This window comes from Aquarana catesbeiana, linkage group LG05, assembly GCF_042186555.1.
Source record: "Aquarana catesbeiana isolate 2022-GZ linkage group LG05, ASM4218655v1, whole genome shotgun sequence".
NCBI lineage: Eukaryota > Metazoa > Chordata > Amphibia > Anura > Ranidae > Aquarana > Aquarana catesbeiana.
Window position 1 is genome coordinate 195,510,052 of NC_133328.1, and position 26,283 is coordinate 195,536,334.

At 44.8% G+C, this 26,283-nt stretch overlaps 1 protein-coding gene across 2 annotated transcripts in view; it reads right to left on the reverse strand.

The window, feature by feature from the left end:
- Positions 1 to 13,374: 13,374 nt before the first annotated feature.
- RP9 (RP9 pre-mRNA splicing factor) overlaps positions 13,375 to 26,283 on the reverse strand; it is a 45,214-nt gene continuing 32,305 nt past the window's right edge. For both annotated transcript variants that reach the window (XM_073630466.1, XM_073630465.1), the window contains 2 exons: positions 18,522 to 18,583; positions 13,375 to 17,616 (listed from right to left, as the gene is read on the reverse strand). In XM_073630466.1, coding sequence (XP_073486567.1) covers positions 17,448 to 17,616; positions 18,522 to 18,583 — 231 coding nt within the window. In that variant the 3' untranslated portion in view covers positions 13,375 to 17,447. The remainder of the gene's footprint in view (positions 17,617 to 18,521; positions 18,584 to 26,283) is intronic.

A 26,283-nucleotide genomic window follows, 5' to 3' on the forward strand; every position in this document is an offset into this window, starting at 1 on the left:
ATGTGAATGGGGGAAGTACCGGGTGCTGCAGAAGTGGTGGGTTCCTAATTAGGATTGGCGAATGCAGCAGGAAAGGCACTATGGGCATGACGGGCCTGTGTTCGTCTTCTTGGTGGCAGCGGGACACTACTTGTGCTTGCCACCTCGCCAGCTTGAACTGCATTTATGGGACTCGCCACGTCACCAAGTGAGTGTTACTGCAGTGCTGGTTTGACTACAACCGGGGTGTACTAGGCTGCTGGTGCTTGCCACTTCACCAAAATGCTACCAAAAAAACTGTTAGCGATCGCAGGGATCAGGCCTGACTATGCGAATGCTGCAGTTATGCGTTTAGTGTTTTGTAAGTGCCAGTGATCGATCGATACTGCACTTGGGTGGGCTGGGCCGGGCGGAGGGGCAAAACGCAGGTGCTAGCAGGTATCTGGGCGTATCCCGCTAACACTGCATTTTTGGGAACCCTAAACTGCTGGGGACGCTAGTATAGATCTGATCGGATCAGATATTGATCTGTTCAGATACTATACCACTAAGGTAGGCGTACAGTGCGTGCGTGGGTGTTAGCGGTACTGGCGCTAACCTGACGCTGCTTGGGGCTAGTGCCTGCCAGTTCACCGAAACGCTACCAAAAAAACTGTTAGCGATTGCAGGGATTAGCCCTGACTCTGCAATGCTGCAGTTATGCATTTAGTGTTTTGTAAGTGACAGTGATCAATCGATACTGCACTTGGGTGGGCTGGGCTGGGCTGGGCCGGGCGGAGGGGCAAAACGCAGGTGCTAGCAGGTATCTGGGCTGATCCCACTAACACTGCATTTTTGGGAACTCTAAACTGCTGGGGACGCTAGTATAGATCTGATCGGATCAGATATCGATCCGTTCAGATACTATACCACTAAGGGAGGAGTATGCTGCGTGTGTGGGTGTTAGCGGTACTGGCGCTAATCTGACGTTGCCTGGGGCGACACATATCACTGCCGGGCGATCAGGGGGCTAAACCTTTATTAGGTAATAAACGGTGGGTGCCCTGACGCCATAAAAAATAAACGAACTAACCAGCGTCACCCGTAACGGTTATACGGTGATCAGTGGTGAAAGGGTTAACTAGGGGGCAATCAAGGGGTTAAAACCTTTATTAGATAGTATATGGGGGTCCCTGACGCTATAAAAAGCTGACGGCGAACCTAAATATTTACCTCACTAGCTAGCGTCACCAGTGACACTAATACAGCGATCAGAAAAATGATCGCTTAGCGACACTGGCGATGGGGGGTGATCAAGGGGTTATAACTTTATTAGGGGTACCCTAGACCTAAAGGGGGCTAACACTAACTGCCCTACCACACTAACTGTGACAAACTGACACCATGCAGTAATCAGAAAAAAAAAACTGCTTGGTGTCAGTGTGACGGGGGGGAGGGGAGGGGTGATTGGGGGGGTGTATTGTGTGCCTGGTGTGTTCACTGTGAAAACACACACACACACACACACACACACACACACACACACACACACACACACACACACACACACACACACACACACACACACACACACACACACAAAAAGTCTTCTCTCCTCGGCGCCGGAACGGAAAATACAGAGCCGAGGAGAGATGACATCATTTCCTTTGCTGCTGTTTAACATACAGCAGCAGAGGAAGAATGTGATTGGCTGGGAGCGATCGTGGGGGGGGGGGGGGGGGCCACGAATGGATGGTCTCCCCCTCGCCTCTCATCGCTCCCAGACACAAGCCGACCGCCTCGGGCACCGGGGGGGGGTCCGATCAGACCCCCCCGCCCGCGGGAGGCAGATCACGTACAGGTACGTGATTCTGCCTGCCCGTGCCATTCTGCCGACGTACATCGGCGTGAGGCGGTCGGCAAGTGGTTAATAGATACTTTGGCTAGAGCATAGGCAATAACTTGTCAGTCAGACAATTCAAAAGTGGTATTCAAGTTCCGTTCCCATTGAGTCATATAATGGAGCTTAGTAGTTGGGTCAGTAAGAGTGGTGTACACCGTAGATACCCATCCCCATAGAAGGCCTTTCGTTTGACAAGATAATTCAAAATTTATGAGTGTAAGGGGTCTCTCTAGCAAATTAAGTTTAGATTGTACAAAAGAGATAAGCTGACTGTACCGAAATATTTCACTAGAAGGCATGTGCAACGTATCCTTAAAATATTGCAATGAATATGGTTGATCCCTGTTGAGGTAGTCACCTATCCTAAAAAGCCCTTTGTTAAGCCACCATAGGAATGGCATCGGAGTCAGTCCAGGGGAAAACTCAGGGTTGCAGAACAAGAGGGCCAGCGGGGTATGTGGATATGACCAGGGTATTCAATGTTTTACTCCATCCCAAACCGCTAGTGAACGAGACAGGGTAGGACACAAAATAGGGAGGTGAAGACAGCTAGGAAGTCACATTAGAGAACCAATGGCAAAAGGGTGGCATGAGAGGGCTTCAATAGAGACCCAGAGGGGTGTAGAAAAGCTGAGTTATTTGAGCCGCTTGATAGTAGGCCTGTAATTTAGGAAGGACAAGCCCACCACTTGGTTTCGAAAAACATACATCGTCAATTTATTCATTCTGGTTTTTTATTACCCCAAATAAAGCAAAGGACTTCTGATTGTAAACGCTGTAGATCTCCTCTTGGAACAGCAATTGATAAAGGTCTAAAATAGTAAAGTATCCTGGGTAGAAATGTCATTTTAATTGAGTTGATTCTGCCAAACTAAGATAAGGGATAGTCTGCCTATTGTCGAAGATCTTTCCGAAGTCGACGAAAGAGTGGAGGATAATTAGCTTGATAAAGAGTGTCGATCAAAGGTGTCAATTGGATGCCTAAATATGGAAGGGAGCTTCCTGAGAGTCTAATTTTCGGAACGGCTGTATGCATATGTTTAGGGGTAAGTTTATGTGCTAACAAAGAACCCGGTCAATCGCGGCAGGTAAAGAATTTATGATTGGTCTGGCGTAAGCATTTCTCTAACTTTGTGGTAAGGCAAATATTAAGTTCCATGTGGGCTTGTTCGAGTTTGTGCAACAAATTAGGGTGTGGGGAACGCTTGTGTTGAGTAGCTATGGCTTAATATTCCTTAGTTTTGGCAGTGATCACCTCGTTGCAGGCTTTCCTTCGTCTGGACGCCAACTGAATTATATAACCCTGAAAGGAAGCTTTGTGTGCCGCCCAGTTGATGGCAGGAGTTGTGTCCTCTGCTTTATTGATAACAAAATACGTTTTCAAATGGGTAACGATATCTAAGCAGCAAGATTCGTTACTGAGTATAGATTTGTTTCATCGCCAATGAGATTTAGCCAATTTTAATTACTAGGTTAGAGAACAGCAAAACTACAGAGTTGTGGTCGGACCAGGGCGTCGAGACTATCTTAGCCGAGAGCAGTTTGGATAGTAGCCCTGAGAGGATATGGTGGTAATTCTTTAGGAATCTGTTGCTGCCATAACAGCAAGGCAGTGGTGGTAGTAAGCACTACCTGAATTAGCCACATGGTATTGCAGGTAATGTTACTGACACTGGTGAAAACGCCTGCCTGTAATAGACGCAGGTGGTTCTTAAGGGAATTATTGCCTGACCATTGTTGTTGGAGCGATTTTGAATTCCCCTGACTTATGCCTTTGAATAAGCACATTTTATTATCTGCATAATTCAAACCGTTCCACAAAGCATGTGTTTTTGGTAGGGAAACCAATCCTGCATTTATTTATTTATTTGTATGCCTTTAGTGACATCTAGTGGATCTTTGCATTATTTTTTTTTCTTTGACTGCAATTCTCCTAGGTAGAGAAAAACAAGAGCCTACTTGGTACCAAAGATATTTCTTAGTTTTTTGTTTTTTTATTTAAAATATAAGGTGTTTATTACTTAAGGATAATGGGCAAAGCCATGAAACTTTATTTTATACTTCCTTTATGGCCCTGTGACCAACAGTGAATCCAGAACTGATGGTTTATAAAGATACTACCTAATGTTATAAGCGCCATTAATTCCAAATGGCACCCTGCTGTTTTTGGCTAGTTAGCCATCAGTGAAGTGATAATCTAAAAAAAATGTTGTGCACACTTTAATATTAAAGCCGTAAGCTTAAAATTTATATATCTGAATTGCCTCCTAATAATTGTGAAAAAAGAAAACGCAGTTGCAAAGAAAAAAAGAATAGTAGAAAATCGTAATCCTGATAAACAATCATCAAATAATAGAGATCAGCGTGATCCACCTGTGTATGCAAATAATTGTTCATCTGAATTTTTGGACATAAGCTTTGTTGGACACAAATGCATTTGAACTCCAAAAAACAGTGTATTGTCCAAACATATCCATAAATCTGTGAAAGACAAGTGCTGTGAGTCCCACCACCACTCTTAAGGCCCGTACACACGATCAGACTTTTTGACAACAAACATGCAAATTAGCTGTTTTGGAGCAACATCCGACCGTGTGTACGCTCCATCGGACAAACTTTTTCTGTTTCCATCTGACTTTTGTTGGCTGTGCGAACGGACAAACTTTCCGGCAACAAAAGTCCGATGGAGCAAAGTCCGATCGTGTGTACACAAAAGCATAAGACTTTTGTACAAACTACAGTACGCGGCCGCGAGAATGTTCCCAGCGCGAACCCATCGCGCTGGTTCTCGGCGACAGCGTACTGTACATCTTGCGCTGGCTGCAATAGGAAAAACACATTTACCTACTGCGGCGAGCGCAAGAGGGAATTCCCCTCTGGGGGCATACCAGGCCTTTAGGTCTGGTATGGATTTTAAGGGGAACCCCCCCTACGCCGAAAAAAATGGCGTGGGGGTCCCCTCAGAATCCATACCAGACCCTTATCCGAGCACGCAGCCCGGCTGGTCAGGAAAGGGGGTGGGGACGAGTGAGTGGCCCCCCCACCTCCTGAGCCATACCAGGCCGCATGCCCTCAACATGGAGGGTGGGTGCTTTGAGGGAGGGGGCGCCCTGTGGCCCCCCACCCCAAAGCACCTTGTCCCCATGTTAATGAGGACAAGAGCCTCTTCCCGACAACCCTGGCCGTTGGTTGTCAGGGTCTGCGGGGGAGGGGCTTATCGGAATCCGGGAGCCCCCTTTAATAAGGTGGCCCCCAGATCCCGGCCCCCCGCCCTATGTGAATGAGTAGGGGTACATCGTACCCCTACTCATTCACCTAGGGAAAAAAGTGTCAAGAAAAAACACAGTACACAGGTTTTTAAAGTAATTTATTAGGCAGCTCCGGGGGTCTTCCGACTTCGGGGGTCTTCTTCCGAGTCCGGGGGTCTCTCCGGCCTCTTCTCCCTCTCTCCGGTGTCGGAGAGACGCTTAGGAGAGCGTCGTGTCAACATCTCTGGAAGAGAAGAGGGAAGAAGACGATCCAGATGTTTGGGCTCCTCCGCTAGCAAAAGAGCAGAAGATAGCGGAGGAGCCCGGCAGAAGGAAGAAGGCACCGGAGAAGAACCAGAGAGTGCAAAGACGACACCGGAGAGAGGGAGAAGAGGCCAGAGAGACCCCCGGAGTCGGAAGACCCCCGGAGCTGCCTAATAAATTACTTTAAAAACCTGTGTACTGTGTTTTTTCTTGACACTTTTTTCCCTAGGTGAATGGGTAGGGGTACGATGTACCCTATACTCATTCACATAGCGCGGGGGACTGGGATCTGGGGGCCACCTGATTAAAGGGGGCTCCCGGATTCCGATAAGCCCCTCGCCCGCAGACCCCGACAACCAATGGCTAGGGTTGTCAGGAAGAGGCCCTTGTCCTCATCAACATGGGGACAAAGTGCTTTGGGGGAGGGGGGGCCCTGCAGCCCCCCCTCCCCCAAAGCACCCACCCCCCATGTTGAGGGCATGCGGCCTGGTACGGCTCAGGAGGGGGGCCACTCGCTCGTCCCCACCCCCTTTCCTGACCGGCTGGGCTGCGTGCTCGGATAAGGATCTGGTATGGATTTTGGGAGGACCCCACACTGTTTTTTCGGCGTAGGGGGGTTCCCCTTAAAATCCATACCAGATCTAAGGAGCCTGGTATGCCCCTGGAGGGGAACCCATGCCGTTTTTTTATTTAAAATTTGGCGTGGAGTTTCCCCTCAAGATTCATACCAAACACAGTGCCTGGCATTGGCGGGGATCCAAGTCGGATCCCCGCACCAGTGTGAACCTGGCTCGCAATGTGTCAATCTCGCCAATAAAAGTGGCGAGATTGACACAATATCAGACAATACAGAAGTTGACCAAAGGGTGGTGGTAAAGAGCTGAAAAACCACGTGATTTGGTGAAAGTTGGTTGGAAAAGTCCCGTCGTCAGTATGGGGCTTTCAAGCCAAAATAAAGAATATTACTCCTCAATAGTGGTGAAGATGTCAGATCTTCCAGGATAAAAGCTCTTAGGCAAACTGAAGGAAAACACAAAAGGCATGCTTACTGCATAATTAGTAATTTAACAGTAAAATGCACTTACATGTTGAAAAAAAAAAAAAAGCACTCTCGCTCTAAGGATCTTACTGAGATGTAAAGCCTCGTACACGCGATCTGATTGTCAGGGGATTGTGTGATGACAGACTGTTCGCCTAAAATCCGACTGTTGGTACGCTCCTTCAGACAATTGTCCAACTTTCGGCCAACAAATGTTGGATGGCAGGATAATACATTTTCGGCGGACAATGGTCTGTTGTCAGATTTTTGTATCGTCTGTACACAAATCCGTCACACAAAAGTCCAAAGTACAAACACGCATGATCGGAATCAATGCTCACCAAACACGACATTAGCAGAAGGTGCCCAAAGGTTGGCGCTCAAGAGCTGAAATTCCACGTAGTATGTCACTATGTTTGTGTTTGTTGGCCGACAATTGTGTGCCGTTAGTATGCAAGACAAGTTCCTGGCACACGCCCTTTTGACAAAAGTCTGATGCTCTGTTGACCAACAATCCGATCTTGTGTACGAGGTTTAACTCTTAGGAAGCTGCACATTGAGCCATTGTATGTATCTGTTGGCATTACACAGGCATCAGAGCGAGTCTACTCTTGACCAGGGAAGTTTCTTCTTATTCCAGAGTTTTCCCTTTGCTTCTTCCAACGTGTTTTGGTGTAATGATGTCATCGGGTAGGGTCTGTGCCCCTGATGATAGCATTGAAATTAAAAATGTTGGTCATTTATTAATTTTGTATTACGTTTTATTTGTAGTGCAGCATTTCTTTCTTTACATCAACAGTGAAGTATATGGAAAGCATGGTTACTACACATTGATAGACACATAGATGCAAGATAAAACAAACAAAGCTACATGGTTTATCATGACAATAATAAATAATGCCCTCTGTTGGGAGGGTAATGGAGAGAGTCTGGCTTCTTAGTGCCGGTTCACACTGGTGCGATGCGAGAACACTGCGAATCCACTGCGTGTTCCTGCATCGCATGTCAGTTCACACTGCCATATGCGAATCGCTGGGGAGTGTCAATACATTGTTAACGACACCCCCAGTTCAGCTTGCATATCGCACTGCGAACTGACAGTTCGGACATGAATCGGATCGCATATGTGTGAACACACATGCGATCCGATTCTGGTCCGAACAGAAAAAAGGGTCCTGTGCGTGTTTGCACCGAATGCGGTGCGATATCAGCCATACTATTTCTATGGCTGATATCGCACCACACAGACATCGCATGTAATGTGAACGGCAGTGCGCTGCGAATTACATGCGATGTCTGTGCGATGTTTGGCATCGCACCAATGTGAACCGGCACTCAGAGATCAAAGCTTGAAAGTTTGAATGTCTATATACCGCTGCTTCATTGCAGCTCTGGCTGAACCTTCTGCTTTTTTTGCTCCTTATTCAAGCTTTAGCTTGTGTTATTACAAGCACTTTATAATCTATTTATCAGTGTTACCCTCTCAGTTGTGTCACCTGGGCATGTAAGGGCCTGCGTTGGCTTCAATGGGCAGAGGCAGCATGCATTTTGATTTGAATAATTATTTAAGACTTTTGTCAAGTAACAGGAAAAATAAAGAAAAATCGCTCCAACAGGTATAGAAAAGCACATAAAACATAGATACCAATTATAGTCTAAACCATTTAGATCACTGTAAATTGTCCATTCAGTGAGTATGTGAGAAGAAAGAAAAAAAGAAGGGCAAGTGGATAGATCTACAGTAGGCAGTACAGTAAAACCTTGGATTGCGAGCATAATTCGTTCCAGAAACATGCTTGTAATCCAAAGCACTTGTATATCAAAGCAAATTTCCCCTTAAGAAATAATGGAAACTCAAGTGATTAATCCCACAACCATTTATTCATAAATCCTTCAGTTTATAATCCATATAAAAAGATTATAGCAATGTGACCAGGTTGTGTAACCATAAAATGTCCATCCACAAATGGCAGCCTGCATAAGGGGATTAGAAGCAAAACCCAGCAGGAGCTACAGAGTATAAAAGAGAAGAGAGGATCCTCTAATGCCGCGTACACACGACCGGACTTTACGGCATACTTGGTTCGGCGGACCGGAGTCCGTCAGACAATTCGATCGTGTGTGGGCTCCAGCTGACTTTTTTTCCCCAAAAGTTTGACGGACCTAGAAATGAAACATGTTTAAAATCTTTTTGACGGACTCGAGTCCGGTCGAAAAGTCCACTCGTCTGTATGCTAGTCCGACGGACAAAAACCGACGCTAGGGCAGCTATTGGCTACTGGCTATGAACTTCCTTGTTTTAGTCCGGTCGTACATCATCACGCACGAATCCGTCGGACTTTGGTTGATTGTGTGTAGGCAAGTCCGTTCATTCGTAAAGTCTGTTGAAAAGTCCGCCGGGCAAAGTATGCCGTAAAGTCCGGTCGTGTGTACGCGGCATAACAGAATTAGAAGGACATGAGACTCTACCCTTCATAGAAAAATGGGAACAAGATTTGGCCATAAAATTAGATGAAGCACAAAAAGTCCACTCATGTGTACGCGGCATAAGTGTAGCAATATGGTTATGTTTACTGAAGGTACAACATTTAGCAACTCACATGGTTGATGATTAAAAGAGGCACATCTAATTATGCAGACATCCGGGATAAAGCTGTCCACATAAACCATCCTCCACACCGTCCGCTCTCACCGCAGTCAATCTGCAATCGAGACCGGAAAGACTACCCTGCAGTAGAGCGATCTGAAAGCGAGGCTTGAAGTGCTCATGGAGCGCAGCGTGGAAGGGACGACGTTGATGGTGGTGAGGACGGTCTATGTGGACAGCTTTATCCTGGATGCCTGCATACTTCGTTGTGCCTGTTTTAATCATCAACCAAGTTGGTAAATGTTGTACCTTCATTAAATGTAACCATATTGCTACACTTAAAGGCACCTCTCTTCTGTTTTATACCCAGTTGGGACTTGACACTACTTGTATATCAAGGCATTGCTTGTATATCAAGTCAAAATTCGTTTTTTTTAATTTAGCTTGTCTTGTAAGACGCTCTCAAACGAAGTTACTCTCAAACCAAGGTTTGACTGTATATCCTTTAGGTATGCAGTGTGTTTTTGAGATCAGTTTGTGACACTTCTAAGATCATTCAGAATTCATTGCAGGTGCCTCAGCTGCTTTTGCATTCCCTTAAATGTGTATGGTAAGTTAAGCAGTTCTAAAGCAAAGCAAACCTCTAACCCTAAAGTGTACAACTCCACCACCAGGAGCTCTAGAGAAAACCAGGAATTGTTTGGTCCTGCTTTCTCATGAATCCCTGCTACCTGACTGTGACACATTTAATTTTCTATTGTATTGGCCTCTGCATCACACCATTCTGATATCTGTTCTTGACTGACTTCCTTCTCTAGAATTTGACCTTTGACTTCTCTTAGATAGCCCATTTGCCGCGATTAAGATGGTGTCAATGCTTTTGTACATAAAAGAAACACTTATTTAGCAAACTGCCCCACTTCAGTGATATAAAAAAAATGGTAGCCGAACATGTACTGTAATCGGGCCCAATAAAAGAACTCCAGGATAAAAATAAAAGGTTTCCTCCAGATAAGTCTGCTCTCAGTTTGTGCATTGCTATATATGTCCCATGGTTGAGAACTCATTATTTTGAGTTAGAGAACACACTTTTCAGTGAGAAGTACCTTCATACAGCAGTGTGGCTTTACGTTTATTTGCAAACCCCTTTTTTAACCTGAGTAGGAAAAAAAAGTCTGCATACTTTTCATTTGCGTAATTAGTGATCTGCAGCAGTGCTTTAACTGAAAACTACGGTATACATCCCTGTGCGCAAATTCAAGTTTTTTAATTAAAACATTTTTGCAGGGATGAAGAGTCTACCGTGTGCAATGACTAGTTGCATCCAATTTTATACTATCTTGCTGCAAATAAAGGATCCTATCATGAGAGAAACATGGAGCCTGCAATTGTTGAAATCTCCTTTTTTTAACCACTTGCTTACAGGGCACTTACACCCCCTTCCTGCTCAGGCCAATTTTCAGCTTTCAGTGCTGTCACACTTTGAATGACAATTGCGCGGTCATGCTACACAAATAGAGCTTTCTTTTGGTGGTATTTAATCACTGCTGGGTTTTTTATTTTTTACAAAAAAAAAAAGACCGAAAATTTTGAAAAAAATTCGTTTCTGTCTGTAAAGTAAGTAATTGTTCTCCTTCGCTGATGTACGCTGATGAGGCGACACTGATAGGCTGCACTAATATGCCGCACTTATGGGCACTGATAGATGGCACTGGTCGGCAGCAATTAAAGGGATCGATGGGCAGCAATGATAGGCCACATTGATAGCCAGCACTAATGGACACTGATTGCTGTCACTGGTGGCGCTGTATTGTAATCAGGGCACAGTGATGATCAGTGGCCTGATTACATGTCTGGATGTCCCCTGTGAGGAGATGGCACTGGTGGGCTCTCCTCGGCACACACTCTGTCAGTGTGAAGCGATGAGAGCCGATTAACGGCATTTCCATGTTTACATTAGAGGTGGATTGATATGGGTTTTTCTCTGGCCAATGCCAATATTTAGAAATTGCAGCGGCCGATGGCCGATATATGGTGCCGATTTTTTTGGGCCGATATGTTAAGCCGGGTTTTTTTTCCCTTCATCTCATAAAATCTAACAGACCCCTTTCACAATGGGGCATTTTTCAGGCGCTTTTGGGCTAAAAATAGTGCCTGTAAAGTGCCTGCAAAACGGCTCCCCTGCAGTCTCCGTGTGAAAGCCCGAGTGCTTTCACACTGAGGCGATGCTCTGGCAGGATGTTAAAAAAGTCCTGCAAGCAGCATCTTTGGAGCGGTGTATACCGCTCCTCCACCATTCCTGCCCATTGAAATAAATGCGCACCGCTGCCGAAGCGCCTGCAAAGCTTCACGGGCGCATTCAACCCCTTCCTCAGGCGCTAGCTGGGTTATAGGCGCCCCGCTAGCAGCCGAATAGCGCCGCTAAAATGACAGTAAAGCACCGCTAAAACTAGCAGCGTTTTACCGTCAACGCCTGCCCGCTCCAGTGTGAAAGCAGCCTTAAGTAATAAGTGATACAGAAAAAGTCTTACATTTAAACAGGTAATCAAAACTTTTGGACAAAAAAAAAAATGGGCTAACTTTACTGCTTAGTTTTTTTTTTTTTTTTTTTATTCATTAGTGTATTTTATCCCAAAAAAATTGCGTTTGAAAGACCGCTGCGTAAATACCGTGTGACATAAAATTTTGCAGCAACCGCTTTTTTATTCCCTAGGGTCTCTGCTAAAAAAATATATAATTTTTGGGGGTTCTAAGGGATTTTCTAGCAGAAAATACAGGATTTTTACTTGTAAGCAAGAGGTGTCAGAAAAGATTTAGTCTTTAAATGGTTAAACTGAGAACTCCTGGAGTTCAGTTCATTGATAAAAGAAACTAAAAAGATACAATGTTTCCACTTATCAGACTTGGCAGGCTGCCCAGAGAGAAGGGAAGTCTCTCCACAGAAAACCTTCAGGCAACTTGCATTGACATCTATTACAGAAGTCATTTGCAAGTCGCACTGAAGTTACAATCGGCCGATGCCGATTAATTAAAAAACGCCAAATATCGGCCGATATATCGGTCGACCTCTAGTTTAACCATGTGATTTGGCTGTGTCCAATCACAGCCGGTCACATGTAAAGAGCCACGGCCGTGGCTCTTTAAAGAGATTGGAAGGGCGCGCAAGAGCGGCTGTTCTAGGACAACATCATATGACGTTGTCCCAGAACGAGAGCCGCACCACCCTTCCATCATTTGGCGGTGGGCAGGCGGCAAGCGGTTAATATGCTAGTTTCCCAACTGTCACATGGGCGTTCTTGCTTCAATAATCGATAAATGAGTATGCAGATAGGGACTCGACTTTCTCTAACTGTCCTAAACACATAATTGTTTTAGGGCAGTGACTCAGATATTGACATGGGTCAGGATAACAGCCAGGCAGAAAGCATGTTTTATTTTTTTATTTTATCTTAGGTGGTCAGTAAAAGCAACCCACCATAATGATCATCAGGTTAACCTTAGCCTAACTCCAGCTAAAACCTTCTAAAACCTTTTTTTAAGTTATGTAAAGAGTGTGGAAGGGTTAGAGTCTCTTTTTTTATTGCAATCTATATTCCTTTTAGGGAGGTTTCAGGACAGTAGGTGATGGAAAATCTTTACAACGGGGACACAGATAAAAACAAACATTTCTGAAGTGTAATGCCGCGTACACACGATCGGAATTTCAGCCCGCAAAAGACCGGATGAGAGTTTTTCGACCGTGTATATGCTTCATCGGACTTTTGCTGGCTGAATTCCAGCCAGAAAAAGATTGACAGTGCAGCACGTTCTCAATTTTTCGGTCGGGAAAAGTTCCTATCCGAAAATGCGATCGTCTGTGGCATTTCTGACACGCAAAATCCCTACGCATGCTTGGAAACAATTCGACGCATGCTCGGAAGCATTGAACTTCATTTTCTCGGCTCGTCGTAATGTTGTACGTCACCGTGTTCTTGACTGTCGTAATTTCAGCAAACTTTTGTGTGACCGTGTGTATGCAAGGCAAACTTAAGCGGAATCCCGTCGGAAAAGCCATCATATCTTTTTCCGACGAGAAGTCCGATCGTGTGTACGCGGCATTAGAACTGATAATGAATGGTTTTATTGCTAACTTTGCTGGCCTGGCGAGATCCCCACCTGCTCTTTTATTTATAGGCATCACAGGAACAGACATGCTGGTAGGATAATTGTCTCCTGTCTAAATTGGTCCTAGTATGTGAGTTAGGAACCTTAGATTGTAAGCTTCTTGAGGGCAGGGATCCATGAGAATGTACAATATATATGTAAAGCACTGTGCAAATTGTGGCACCATATAAGTGCCTGCAATAAATAAATAGATAAGAACATGACATACTGGTGATGTCAAAGACTCCTCCATTTTATTCAAAAAATAAAACCTGTTGGCTGGATTTAGAACCCAAGGATAATTTTTCTTAATTCAAATCCAGTAATAAAATAGTAAACACAAGGAAATACCCATTCATTTCACATATTTTTTAGGATAACACCTATGTAGCAATTCTGAACCAAAAGTAAACAGCAAAAAAGTGACCAATCATCCACATCAACTTCATGTAAGATCTTTCCTTGAGATAGTACCTTAAGGGGCAACGCCTCTAAAAATGGATGGTGAAAAGGGGAGGGGAATGTAAAGGACACATTACACAAACCTTCATACACCATCACTGTAAAGCACTGGTATAAACCACTCCAACAAGCTATCATTGCGTCTACATTTTCCTTCACTTTGTATCTTACTATCGCTTTTTCTCTATACATTCTTGATCCAGACTAGCTGAAGGATCCCCAAAATGGCCCAAATATGACTTTTAAGATGTAGATACAGCTAAAACATAAGTAAATGACATGCTAGACTTAGAGTTCACTTTTTTTTTAGGACTACACTTCTGCCATATTGTAAAATAAAAAACAAAATGGCAGAGTGATGGACTTCTGGAGTGCCATTTATAAACATCACTCCTTGGACAGCTCTATACCTTAGCATCTCTGATTGCTCATAGAGAGACCAATCACAGCGATCACATGATATAAACTGTGTGTGTTTACATCTGTGACCTGTACTTTAACTCCTTCATCTCCTCTTCCTTTTGTGTATGACCATTACCAGTTTTTAACCTTCTCAATACCAGCATGTTTCTTCAATTCCAAAAACTGTGGCAAAAAAATGGGATTACCTTAGGATGTCTGTGTTCCAAAAGGGGCTCATTTTGATGTGGTGGTTGCATTTGTTTTCTTTGTTAAGCTTTCGTTCCCATATTTTCACATGGGGATCAAGCCTGTAAGTCTGTTTTTCAAAAGAACAGCTCTCTTGCAGATGTAGCAGTTAGAGGAATGAGGCAAACCATGTTTTACTGGCACGAGTGCTTGCAATGATCAGCTTTTGTTTATTTTGTAAAAAACATTTTATCACAAAAGGGAAAAAAAATGTTGCTGGTGTGAGCTAGAGTGTGGCTTCAATTTGTCAGTGTATCTAAATCAGCTAGTACATCTAACACTCCCCCCCCCAGATAAACAATGCTGCTGTCCAGAGGTGCCCCTATGCTCCTTCATTCCTACCTACAGGGATATCCTTCCAAGTAGGAGTGAAGGAGCATAGTAGAACTCCGGGAGATAAACCCTTTGGTCTCCTCTACTACCTGGACAAAATTAAACAGGTAGTAGAGGGAGAGAGGCGCCAGTCCACTACTGGACGACGAGCCTGTAGAGCATGTTGGAGCTGGAGATAACAGAAGTGCATAGTTGTGGGAAAGACTAGCTGAAAGACTATAAGGTTATATTTGGAGCACAGCTCCGGGAATGGAAGGAGAGCCACATTACAAAAAATATGCCTAAGGCTGGCCATACATTACACAATTTTCCTTTAGATTTACCAAAACCATATAGTATGAGGTCAAACCTAAACACTTTCAATGTGTATGCAATCAAGCAGGCCCTTCCACTACATAGTTGAAGGTAAATCTAAAGAAAATTGAATAAGAAAATTGTATAGTGTATGGCCAGCCTAAGGTGAGTCCCCTGTTGTATCCACAGCCCTGCATAAGTGAGCTTCATGCTCCTTCATTCAGAGTGGGGGCTCTCCAATATAGGAAGCTGTGTTACTGGCCAGATCACCAGGAAAAAAAAAAAAAAAAAAAAAAAAGGGGGGGGAGGGAGAATCCAAACTAATGAAGCCACCACATCTAATGATTGGTAAGCTGCAATATATAACATTTTTGGTTTTGGGTTTCATACCTCTTTCAATACCATCAAATAAAAGCTCTATCTTTCTCAGAAAATTATATAAATTCATTTGAGTACAGTGCTGCATGTGAAGTAATTGTCAGCCAAAGTATCACAGCACTGGAAACTGAAAAATGGCCTGGTAATGAAGGGGTATTATTACAGGCTGGTTCTCAAGTGATATAGAATGCATTACACTGTAAACATCATAAGAGTATCAAAACTGTTATTAATTGAAAAACTCTGCATGTGGCCATAAGCAGCTTACATGTTGAGGGGAAAACAAAAAGATGTACAGAATTTTGAAACGGAAAACTCTCAAAAATATATTTTTTTTATTATGATGTAATATGCATACTTCCAAACCACAAGGGAACAAAACATAATAAGAAAAAAATATAGATTTTTTGTTAAGCTGAACTTCAGGCAGATATAAAACACACAAGTTACCACAGCCCTGTATTCTTTAACCACTTGCTTACTGGGCAAGTATCCCCCCTTCCAGGCCAATTTTTAGCTTTCAAAGTGCTATCGCTATCATTTAAGTGGCAATTGCTCGGTCATGCAACACTGTACCCATATGACATTTTTATAATTTTATTGAGACAGAGAGAGCTTTCTTTTGATGGTATTTAATCACCACTGGGTTTTTTTATTTTTTGCTAAACAAAACAAAGAAAAAAAAAAAAAAGACAGAAAGAAAAAAAAAACTTTTTTTAGTTTGTTATAAAATTTTGCAAATAAGTACATTTTCTCCTTCTGTGATGTGCGTTGATAATCAGGGCACTGGTCATCAGTGCTACCTATCTGTGTACATGTTACCTGCCAGGATTGCCGGTTACCAGCGTGTGAGGAAAGGAGAGCCGATAACCGGCAACTCCGTTTACATTGTGATCAGCTGTGACTGGACACAACTGATCACGTGGTAAAGGCCGCTGCGATTGACCCTTTACCACAATCTGTGATCAGCTGTGCGAAGGACACAGCGATCACTGAGCACACCGGATGGGCCCCAGGGGGCTGTGGTTTCAGGGGGACGCCCTCCCAGAACAACAGAGCAGCGATGTAGCTGTCGTTCGGCTTTAGCGCAGTAAGGAAGTGGTTAAAGTGGAACTTCACTCTTCCAATCAACACTATTTTTAAGCCTTATACTGCTAGCATTAGTAAATAGATACAAAGGTGTATCATATATACTGGTTTTAAACATTCACGTTTAGATTTTTTTCAACTACTTCCTGGTTTCTATGCTTAGGCAAATGATGTCCTACATTCCAGGAGTCTTCAGGAAGGGAGGAGGGGGTTTTCTCAGCTAAGCACACTCTCCTGCCTGCATGCATGAGCTAAGGGCAGATGATTCATGTAGCATTTACTTCCTGGAATCCATCTGCCCTTAGCTCAAGATGGCCACAGTCAGAAAGTGCTAGGGGGTGTTTTTCAAAGTGAATTCTCAGAAAAATAAAGCATGGAGACATGGATGGGTGTGGGAGTTTGTTTTGAATATTAAAAATGAATTGAATATATAATTTTTGTTTTGTGGTGTTCAGATGCAGTGTAGTTCCGCTTTAAATACATAACTACATTTTTTTTTCTTTTTTTTATACAAGCAGTGTAAGTAATTTCCATATCAACATCTTGCAATCCTTTGTACAGCTCTGACTAGGAGAGAAAAAAGCAGCACAAGGAGCTTTTTTGCAGTGCTCATATGTTAACAAGGAACATACTGGGAAACGGAGAGAGCAGAGTGACAGAAAAATGAGCTCATGGGTGTGCTGCTTCCCATTCACTGTCCAGTTACTTAGAACTATTAAGTAGACTTAGCAGGGATGAGCAGAAACACAAATCCATTGGCAGGTAAAACAACACCAATATACAATATGCATTTCATCTGTGTATTTAGTTGTTTGCATGGAGTTTAGTTTAAAAGCATAAGCTCTGGAGCCATCATCCTCGTCTGTGTTACCCTATATAGGGAGTCACGGACCTGGAATAAATATGCAGATCAGGAGTTGTGATTGCACAAGCTATTCCAGTAGCTCACAATACTTTAAAGCATATTGGTCCAGCAGCCTGCACCTTTTGCAATAGCAACCTTTCTTGTTTCTTGTTCTGCCATCTTGAAAGTTATCCTGTCCATATACTGGAACAACGTCATTCTTTTATTGTATCTACTTTGTCTCATTCTTTTAGACATTAGTCTGAATCAGAGCTTCTGTGAGAAGATTTGCGCTTTTTCTTCTTCTTTTTCTTCTTTTTGTCTTTCTTCTTCTTTTTCTTCTTACGTTTTTCTTGTGAACTGTCACTGCTATTGCTGCTTTCTTCAGATGTTGAATCCTCAAGCAGTTTTTTCAGCTGTGCAATCCTACAAAATAATAAAAACACATACATTCACTACATTGCCTAGCTGATCAGAGATAAAAAAAAAAAAAAGCAAAAGAAGAACTTAGTGCCTCCTGCAAATTGGGTCAAGATAGACCATCTTTTTCTCTTGTGTTTCACTAACTTGAATTATTGACATAAAAAGATTTCACATCCCCTCTCCTCCCATCCTTGTTGCTGACCCGGAACGCAACGGGTTTGACGTTAATTCCGGGTCCACCTCTCAGTGTCCCCCCCAGCCACCACGGTCAGGAAACAATGTAATGCAATGCAATACATTCAGTGGAGAACCAAAAAATCTTTTTGTCCCCTACGTGATGAAAAAAAAAAAAAAAGTTAATTATGATACATGTTACATATCACCACGCACAATGGAGTGAGAGCAATATTTCTAGCACCAGACCTCCATAGCGCTAAACTGATGACCTATAGCGTTGCTTATGCAAAATATAGGGTACTGAAGTTCGTTGCCATTTCACAGCAATTTTCAGGTTTGACAAGTTGGGGATCTATTTACTTGGTGCAACCTCATCTTTTATATTTTACCCCAAAAAAGTCATTTATTGCGTTTGTGTGTCCTAAGATTAACTTTAGTGTATTTTGTACTGAAATTTTGTTCCCTAGATCTTTGCAGTAATATAGTGTGGCAAAAAATGGAACTACCACCATTTTATTCTCTAGGATATCTGCTTTCAGAAAAAAATATAATGGTTTGGAGATTTATGTATTCTTCAGGCCTAAAATGATTTTTAAACGTGTGCAAAAAAATGCAAAAACGGCTCTGGCAGCAAAAAAAAAGTTAAAAGTTAAAAAGATAAAAATCAGAGGTAAAGGTGTATCCAGTTTCAGGGTACTAAAAAGATGGCCCAGTTTCTATTTTCTCATTACCTCTGTTGTTTTTCTTGGTTTTCTTTTTCCTTTAATAAGCCATACATTGGGTCTTCATGAGCCTACAGAAAACAGTATACACACTTAGTGTTCTAATGCATCATAGAAAAACATTGCATTCAAGATAAAAAAGCATGACAAATATATACAGTAATACCTCGGATTGCGAGTAACGCAGTTAACGAGCGTTTCGCAACACAAGCTATTATTTTTTTTAAATCCTGACTCAGGGATTCAAGCCTCTGCAGTGTGCAGTACCGCATTTGGCCAGAGGTGTGGGGGCGCCGCTGACACTCGGAGCCGCTTGGATGCACTCGGAAACACTCCGTTCCCAAGCCTCTCCAAAGGTTTCCGAGTGCATCCGAGCGGTCTCCGAGTATTTCCGAGTCTCTCTCCGCCCCCCCCCCCCCCCACCTCTGGCCACATGCTTTACCGCATACAACAGAAGTCAATGTGAAAGGATTATCTTGATTTCCATTGACTTCTATGGGGAAACTCGCATTGATATGAGAGTGATTTGGATTACAAGCATTCTCCTGCAACGGATTATGCTCGTAATCCAAGGTTCCACTGTACATGTAATTCAATAAATAAAAAAAAAAAAAATAAAAAAAAAAAAGGAATTGGAACTGCATTAAAGTGATAATAGACTCTTACATAAGCCCTCTGAAGTGACGAGCCTCAGATGCTAAACAACGATGAAGTATATCCTCCCACATAAGCTTTGCCTGTTTATCTGCAGCCTCTCCTTTAGAGCCCTCTAAAAAGTACACAGATCAGATGGTATTGCTCAGCTTCCAGGAGGTAGGGGGTGGGATCTGATGTCACACACAGAGCTGAGTGTATTCCGAGACCTGAGAGGAGGGAAAGGACATAACCTCCCCCTCTACAAAGTCTCACAGGTAGGTATGCACATCTGAGGCCATCAATCACCTTCTGTGTACTAGAGGTGGAAGACTGCTGTCACCATGGATTGCCTGTTGTCAGAACAAACTGTCAGAAGTGACATATGCAGATAGAAGGAGACAGCAGACAGGATACACACTAGGCACTATGGATTGAAAGAAGTACACATTATATGCTGATATTAGGGTTGCATCTGTGCCAATACCCAGTATTTGCACAAGTACTCGTGCAAATACTCCAATACCCAAAATCGATACCTTTGCAGTCCGATTTAAGCCCATACAAAATGAATGGGCTCAAATCACATGCAATTTTGAACAAGATTGTAGTGCGATTCCTCTCCACACCGCTCCTGTGTGAACCCAGTATGGAAAGACAGGGAAGCGCCATCTAAGTGCAGCAATGGGCAAACAGTTTATTAAAATTTTTTTATCACAACTCACATGTTAAAAGTACATATCTTGCATGTCAAATCCAAATCTGCACGATCATAGTGTCCCTGTCCCGCAGGACCTGCCGATTATGGAAGACCACAGCCGCTTATGGTGCTCACAGGGCTGGAGGAAATGTAGGAAGTTCTGGGACCCCTGTAAATCAGCTTGGAGCACACACATTGGTATAGGGCAGAAGTGATGTCAGCTTGGGGGCAGACCGCCTACACATATCCTCCAGCACTGTGAGCACCACAAGCGGCCGTGGTTTTCCATCATCATCGGAAGGTCCCGCGGGGACACTATGACCGTGCAGATTGGGAAAAAAAATAATAATAATTGTACTGAGCTTTTTCAAGTATCAGTGTGGAAGAGGCCTTAAAAAGGAACCCCACCAAAAATTAAAAGTCAGCAGCTACAAATACTATTTCTACTGACTTTTAATATTATGACACTTACCTGTCCAGGGATCTTGCAACGTCGGCATTTTTCGATCGGCTCTTGGCTGACATTCCTTGTAAAGGTAAACTGGCAGTAAAGCCTTGCGGCCTCACAGCCGGTCCCTACTGCGCATGCACGAAGCACACTGCGCTTTCTGAATAGCACGGCGGTGGTGGAAGGAGGAGGGGGGGCCGAACTTCGGGGAAACCTCCCTGCAGCGAGGTCTCCCAGAAGTGGAGGTGAGTGCTTGTCAAAAACAGGTACCAGCCCCTGAATTCACACCTGAACCGAACCCAAAATTGCACAGGACTCTTCAAAAAGCGATCGCAGCCGCTCCAGACATGTGTGAACCGGCTCCATTGCAAGCCAGTATGGTTCACATTATGCAAATCAGATGCGGTTGAAAGCGCATATATGTGAACCAAGCCAAGTGCTGGTTCAAACGAGTGCGATTTCTGGTGCGACTTGAGTCACACAAAAAATAGGATTTTTTAAAACAGCTTACCTGTAAAATCCTTTTCTTTCGAAGGACATCGCGGGACACAGAGCCACAGTAATTACTGATGGGTTATATAGGGTATCACTGGTGATTGGACACTGGCACACCCTATCAGAAAGTTCAACCCCCTATATAATCCCTCCCCTTGCAGGGATACCTCAGTTTTGTAGCCAAGCAATATAGTGTATTAGAAGAGGGGCGGGACCTCTGTGTCCCGTGATGTCCTTCGAAAGAAAAGGATTTTACAGGTAAGCTGTTTTAAAAAATCCTATTTTCTTTCTCGAACATCACGGGACACAGAGCCACAGTAATTACTGATGGGATGTCCCAGAGCAATGCTACCTGAGGGGGGGGAACCACGACCAAGTAGGGTGCAATCAGACCTGAGGACCCTGTACCGCTGTCTGCAGCACACTACGCCCAAAGGCGACATCCTCATGCCTTCTCACATCCACCTGATAAAATCTGGTGAATGTATGGACTGATGACCAGGTTGCGGCCTTGCAGATCTGAGCCATAGAGGCCCGGTGATGCACCGCCCAAGAAGCACCAATAGCCCCTGTGGAATGTGCCCTGATCTGAAATGGAGGAATCTTCTGTTTCAAACCGTAAGCCTGGATAATCAACTGTCAAATCCATTTAGAAATGGTAGCTTTTGACGCTGCCTGTCCTCTATTGGGACCCTCTGGCAGCACAAACAAAACATCCCTTTTGCGAATCTGAGCAGTTGCCCCGAGATAGGCCTTGACTGCTCTTACTACATCCAATGAATGTAGAGATCTCTCTTCCGGAGAACAGGGATCTGGAAAAAAGGAAGGCAGAACAAGGTCTTGGTTTAAATGAAAATCAGAAACCACCTTCGGTAAAAAAATAGGATGAGGGCGCAGTACTACTCTATCCCTGTGTACAATCAAATAAGGCTCCTTACAGGAAAGGGCTGCTAGTTCTGAAACTCTTCTAGCAGAAGAGATGGCCACCAGAAAAATTAACTTCCTTGTCAACAAGACCAAAGGAATCTGACGTATTGGTTCAAAAGGCTGTTTCTGTAACACAGCCAGGACCAAGTTCAAGTCCCAAGGGTTTAGGGGCGCTTTAACCGGAGGATTAAGACGCATCACCCCCTGCATAAAGTTTTGGACCAAAGAATGCGAAGCAAGTGGCCGCTGAAATAATATTGATAAAGCAGAGACCTGGCCCTTGATGGTACTCAAGGCCAGCTTCATCTCTAATCCTAATTGTAGAAAATCAAGAATTCTACCTATGACATATTTTCTGGGATGCCAACCCCTGGATTCACACCAGGAAACATAAGCCTTCCAGACTCTATGATAAATCATTCTGGAAGCTGGCTTCCTTGCATTGATCAAGGTAGATATGACAGGACCTGAAAGCCCACGACTCCTCAGAACGTGGGTCTCAATAGCCAAACCGTCAAATTTAGCATTTGTAAGGCAGGATGGAACACTGGACCTTGAGATAACAGGTCTGGGCGTGCCGGTAGGGTCCACGGGGAACCCACCGTCATCCTTACTATTTCTGCATACCAAGTCCTTCTGGGCCAAGCGGGGGCCACCAGAAGTACCGACTTCTTTTCCTGCCTGATCCTGTGAAGGAGTCGTGGCAGTAGCAGAATAGGCGGGAATGCATAAATCAGTGAGAACCGATGCCACAGAATCACCAACGCATCCGTCCCGCATGCAAGAGAATCCCTCGTCCTTGCCACAAATCTGTCTATCTTTTTGTTGAATCGGGATGCAAAGAGATCTACATCTGGGACCCCCCATCTTTGGCATATATTCCAAAAGACGTCAGGATGTAGAGACCATTCCCCTGGGAGTAGCTGCTGGCGACTTAGATAGTCCGCCTGCCAGTTCTCTATCCCTGGAATGAAAACTGCCGATATGCATGGCACATGCATCCCTGCCCAGACTAAGATCTGGTTCACCTCCTTTTGAGCAGCTCGGCTCTGGGTGCCTCCCTGATGATTGACATAAGCCACTGCTGTGGCATTGTTGGACTGGATCCTGACCGGGCAACCCTGTAGCCTGATAGTCCAGGCTTTTAGGGCTAGGTATACCGCCCGGATCTCCAGAATGTTGATGGGTAAGGTCCTCTCAGCCTTGGACCATAGCCCCTGGATCGCAGACTGTTCCAGAACTGCTCCCCAACCTGACAGACTGGCATCTGTTGTTACCACCGTCCAGGTGACCGGTAGAAAGGATATACCCTTCTGCAGGTTTTCGGGTATGAGCCACCAGTTGAGGCTCTGACGCACCGCATGCGACAGGTACATCTTAAAATCTAATGCCTGAACCTTCTTGTTCCAGGCCGACAGAATACTGTGTTGCAGCATTCTTGAATGAGACGGACAGAAGGACCCTTCTTGGTCCTGACTGCCAGAATCAGCTCTCTTAAAGCAATGATCTTTGCCTGAGGTAGAAATATTTTCTCCTGGCTTGTATCTATGATCAGATTTAAATACTCCAGTCTTCTTACTGGTTTTAGGAAAGATTTCTCTAGGTTGAGGATCCATCCCAGGTGTTCCAGATACCTGACTGTGGTCCTCAAATTTCCGTTCAAGGAGGCTACCGACCGGTCTATCAGAAGCAGGTCGTCTAGGTATGCTGTGACAGCTATACCCTGAGCCAGGGGTGTCCAAACTACGACCCTCCAGCTGTTGCGGAACTACACTTCCCATGAGGCATTGTAAAACTCTGACATTCACAGACATGACTAGGCATGATGGGAGTTGTAGTTCCTTAACAACTGGAGGGCCATAGTTTGGACACCACTGCCCTGAGCCCTTAATCTGGCCAGAGGAGGAGCCAAGACCATTGTGAACACTCGAGGTGCAGTGGCTATCCCAAAAGGCAGAGCCACAAACTGGAAATGGCGCCCTCCTATCTCGAAGCGCAGAAACTGCTGATGAGCAGGAAAAATGGGCACATGCACATATGCATCTCTGATGTCTATTGATGCCAGAAATTCTCCTCCCTGCAGGGTGGAGACTACTGTCTGAATTGATTCCATGCGGAAGCATGGATCCTTAGGAATCGGTTCAGATCCCTTAAATCCAGAATGGGCCTGACATCCCCATTTGGTTTTTGGACCGTAAAAAGGTTGGAATAGAAGCCCAATCCTTGATCCTTTGCGGGAACTACCACAATGACCTCCTGCGACAAAAGTCGCTCTAACGCTAGAAGGAATGACTGCTTCTTCTCTGGATCTCTGGGGACACTTGACCTGAGGAAACGGGGAGAAGGGAACTCCTGAAACTCCAGCTTGTACCCTAAGGTTACCGTGGAGATTACCCATCTGTCCTGGAAATCCTCCTGCCAGAGCCCTGAGAACTGTCGCAGTCTTCCCCCAACTCGAGTGAGCGGGGGCGCCCCCTCATGCAGAGGTCTTAGTGTTTTGCCTAGTAGGCTTCTTCCCCCAGGACTTCTTCTGTCCCTGGGGTTGACTCTTGTCTTTGGACCCAGATGGAGGAGGCCGTCGAGACTGCCTGGAGGCTGAAGCCCCCGGCGCTGGGGAAAGAGTCCGTTTGAAAGAGGGACACTTACTCTTCTTCTTAACAGGTAAGAGAGTGCTTTTCCCACAAGAGATTCTCTTGATATAGTTATCCAGGTCCTCTCCAAACAACCTTTCACCACGAAATGGAAACCCCGCCAGGAGCTTCTTACATGGTGCTTCGGCTGACGAATTTTTCAACCATAGGTTTCTACGTATGTGCACCAACCCCAGAGAAAGACGAGAGGTTTGCACGTTAGAATCTCTGATGGCGTCAACAACGTAACATAAGGCCGTAGGAAGATTAGCAAACCCCTGGGCCTGCTGTTCAGGTAATACTTTGATGACCTGCTTAACATGGTCTCTTAAGTATTGACAGACTCCAATCGCTGCAACTGCAGGTTGAGCCACTGAACCTGCTAAGGAGAAAACATCCTTCAATAGGGATTCCATCTTTTTATCTGCAGGATCCCTGAGCATCTGAGCATTGTCTACAGGACAAGTCAGACTATTATTTACGGAGGAAATGGCGGCATCAATGGCTGGTATTCTCCACCTTTTAATAAACTTTTCTTCCATCGGATAAAGTGTTGAAAACGTTCTCTGCGGAAAAAAACGTTTGTCTGGGTGATCCCACTCTGAATAAATGAGCTTTTCAAGTAAATTATGAACAGGAAAAGCCTGTGCTGCTTGAGAAGGTTTCAGTGACCCCAAAGCAGAAGAGGATTCTTTAACTGATTCAGGTACGGGCAACGTAAATGTGGAGCTGACTAATCCAGTAAGGATCTGCACTAAGACTTTCTCCTCTTGGGAAGTCGCAGAGGGTCCCTCTCCACCGGATTCCTCCGAAGAGGAATCATCTGTCCCATCCTGATCCTCTGAAAGGGATTCATCTCCTTTATCCCAGAGCTCCTCTTCCTGATGGTCTTGGGGAACAGAGGAAGGCCTAGTGCGTTTTCTTCCACTGAGTGAAGCTGTAATCACGGCCATTAATCTTTCCTCCAAACCATTAATGGTTGAGGAAAAAACCTCTTGTGTAGTATATACAGGGGCTGAAGTGCCAGAAGCAGGTATAGCCCCTGACCCCGATGGCTCTCCCTGGCTAGCCGTCCCTGGCCCCTCAGGGGGCCCTCAGAACCTAAACGAGATCCCCTAGTGTCTCTGGTTCTGGGGGTGTTTGAACCTCTTTTACCCATAGTGCAAAGCAACAAGGTGTGAGGTATCCAAAATGAACACTGCCTGCTGAGCGATGTAGTCCAGCTAAAAGCTCTGCTACCCAATGCTCAGTCTGGTGTTACCTTAGTAAATGCAGCCTAGGAGAATGCCTGTGTCCCACCTTACATGGGACCGTCAGCTCTGTGTCCCTCCAAAGGCTGTGTGCACCTGTACAGAGTGCCTTAATAACCTGCAGCTGGCCTGAGTGGGAGTCTAAGCACCTGTGCTGACGTCCCGCCCCCCCCCCCTACCGCCCCCCCCCCCCCTCGAATTTCTAAAAAAACGAGCGCTTCCCGCGCTGGCCGACCCTACGGAAATAACATGGAGGAAGGCTGGGGGAGGGGGAGGAGGGAGAGAGGCCGGTAGTGAAGCGCCTGCCTGAAAACGGCAATGGCGGCGGAGGCGGCGGTGCCCGAGCGGTATAACCGCTATTTAGACCCCTGTGGCCTCCCCCTAGCCTTGGGGGAACATTCAATCATGAGAAATCCCCCCATCCATCCTACCTTGAGCCGGAAACGCTGTAAAGCATGAACACTTGAGACAGACATCAGCATGTGAAGATATGTGCTCTTGCCAGCCCCCGGTGGTCACAATAGGCATAGCATGCATTTACCTTAAAGGAGAAAACCTACTAGAATTAGAAAATTCTGTGGAATCTCCTCTTACCTTATCCAGCCGCAGGGTTCTGTTTACACAGACCCAATCTTCACTTCTCACGGTGGGCTCCGTTTGAAAAAAACATCAGAGACTGGGGCCCCCT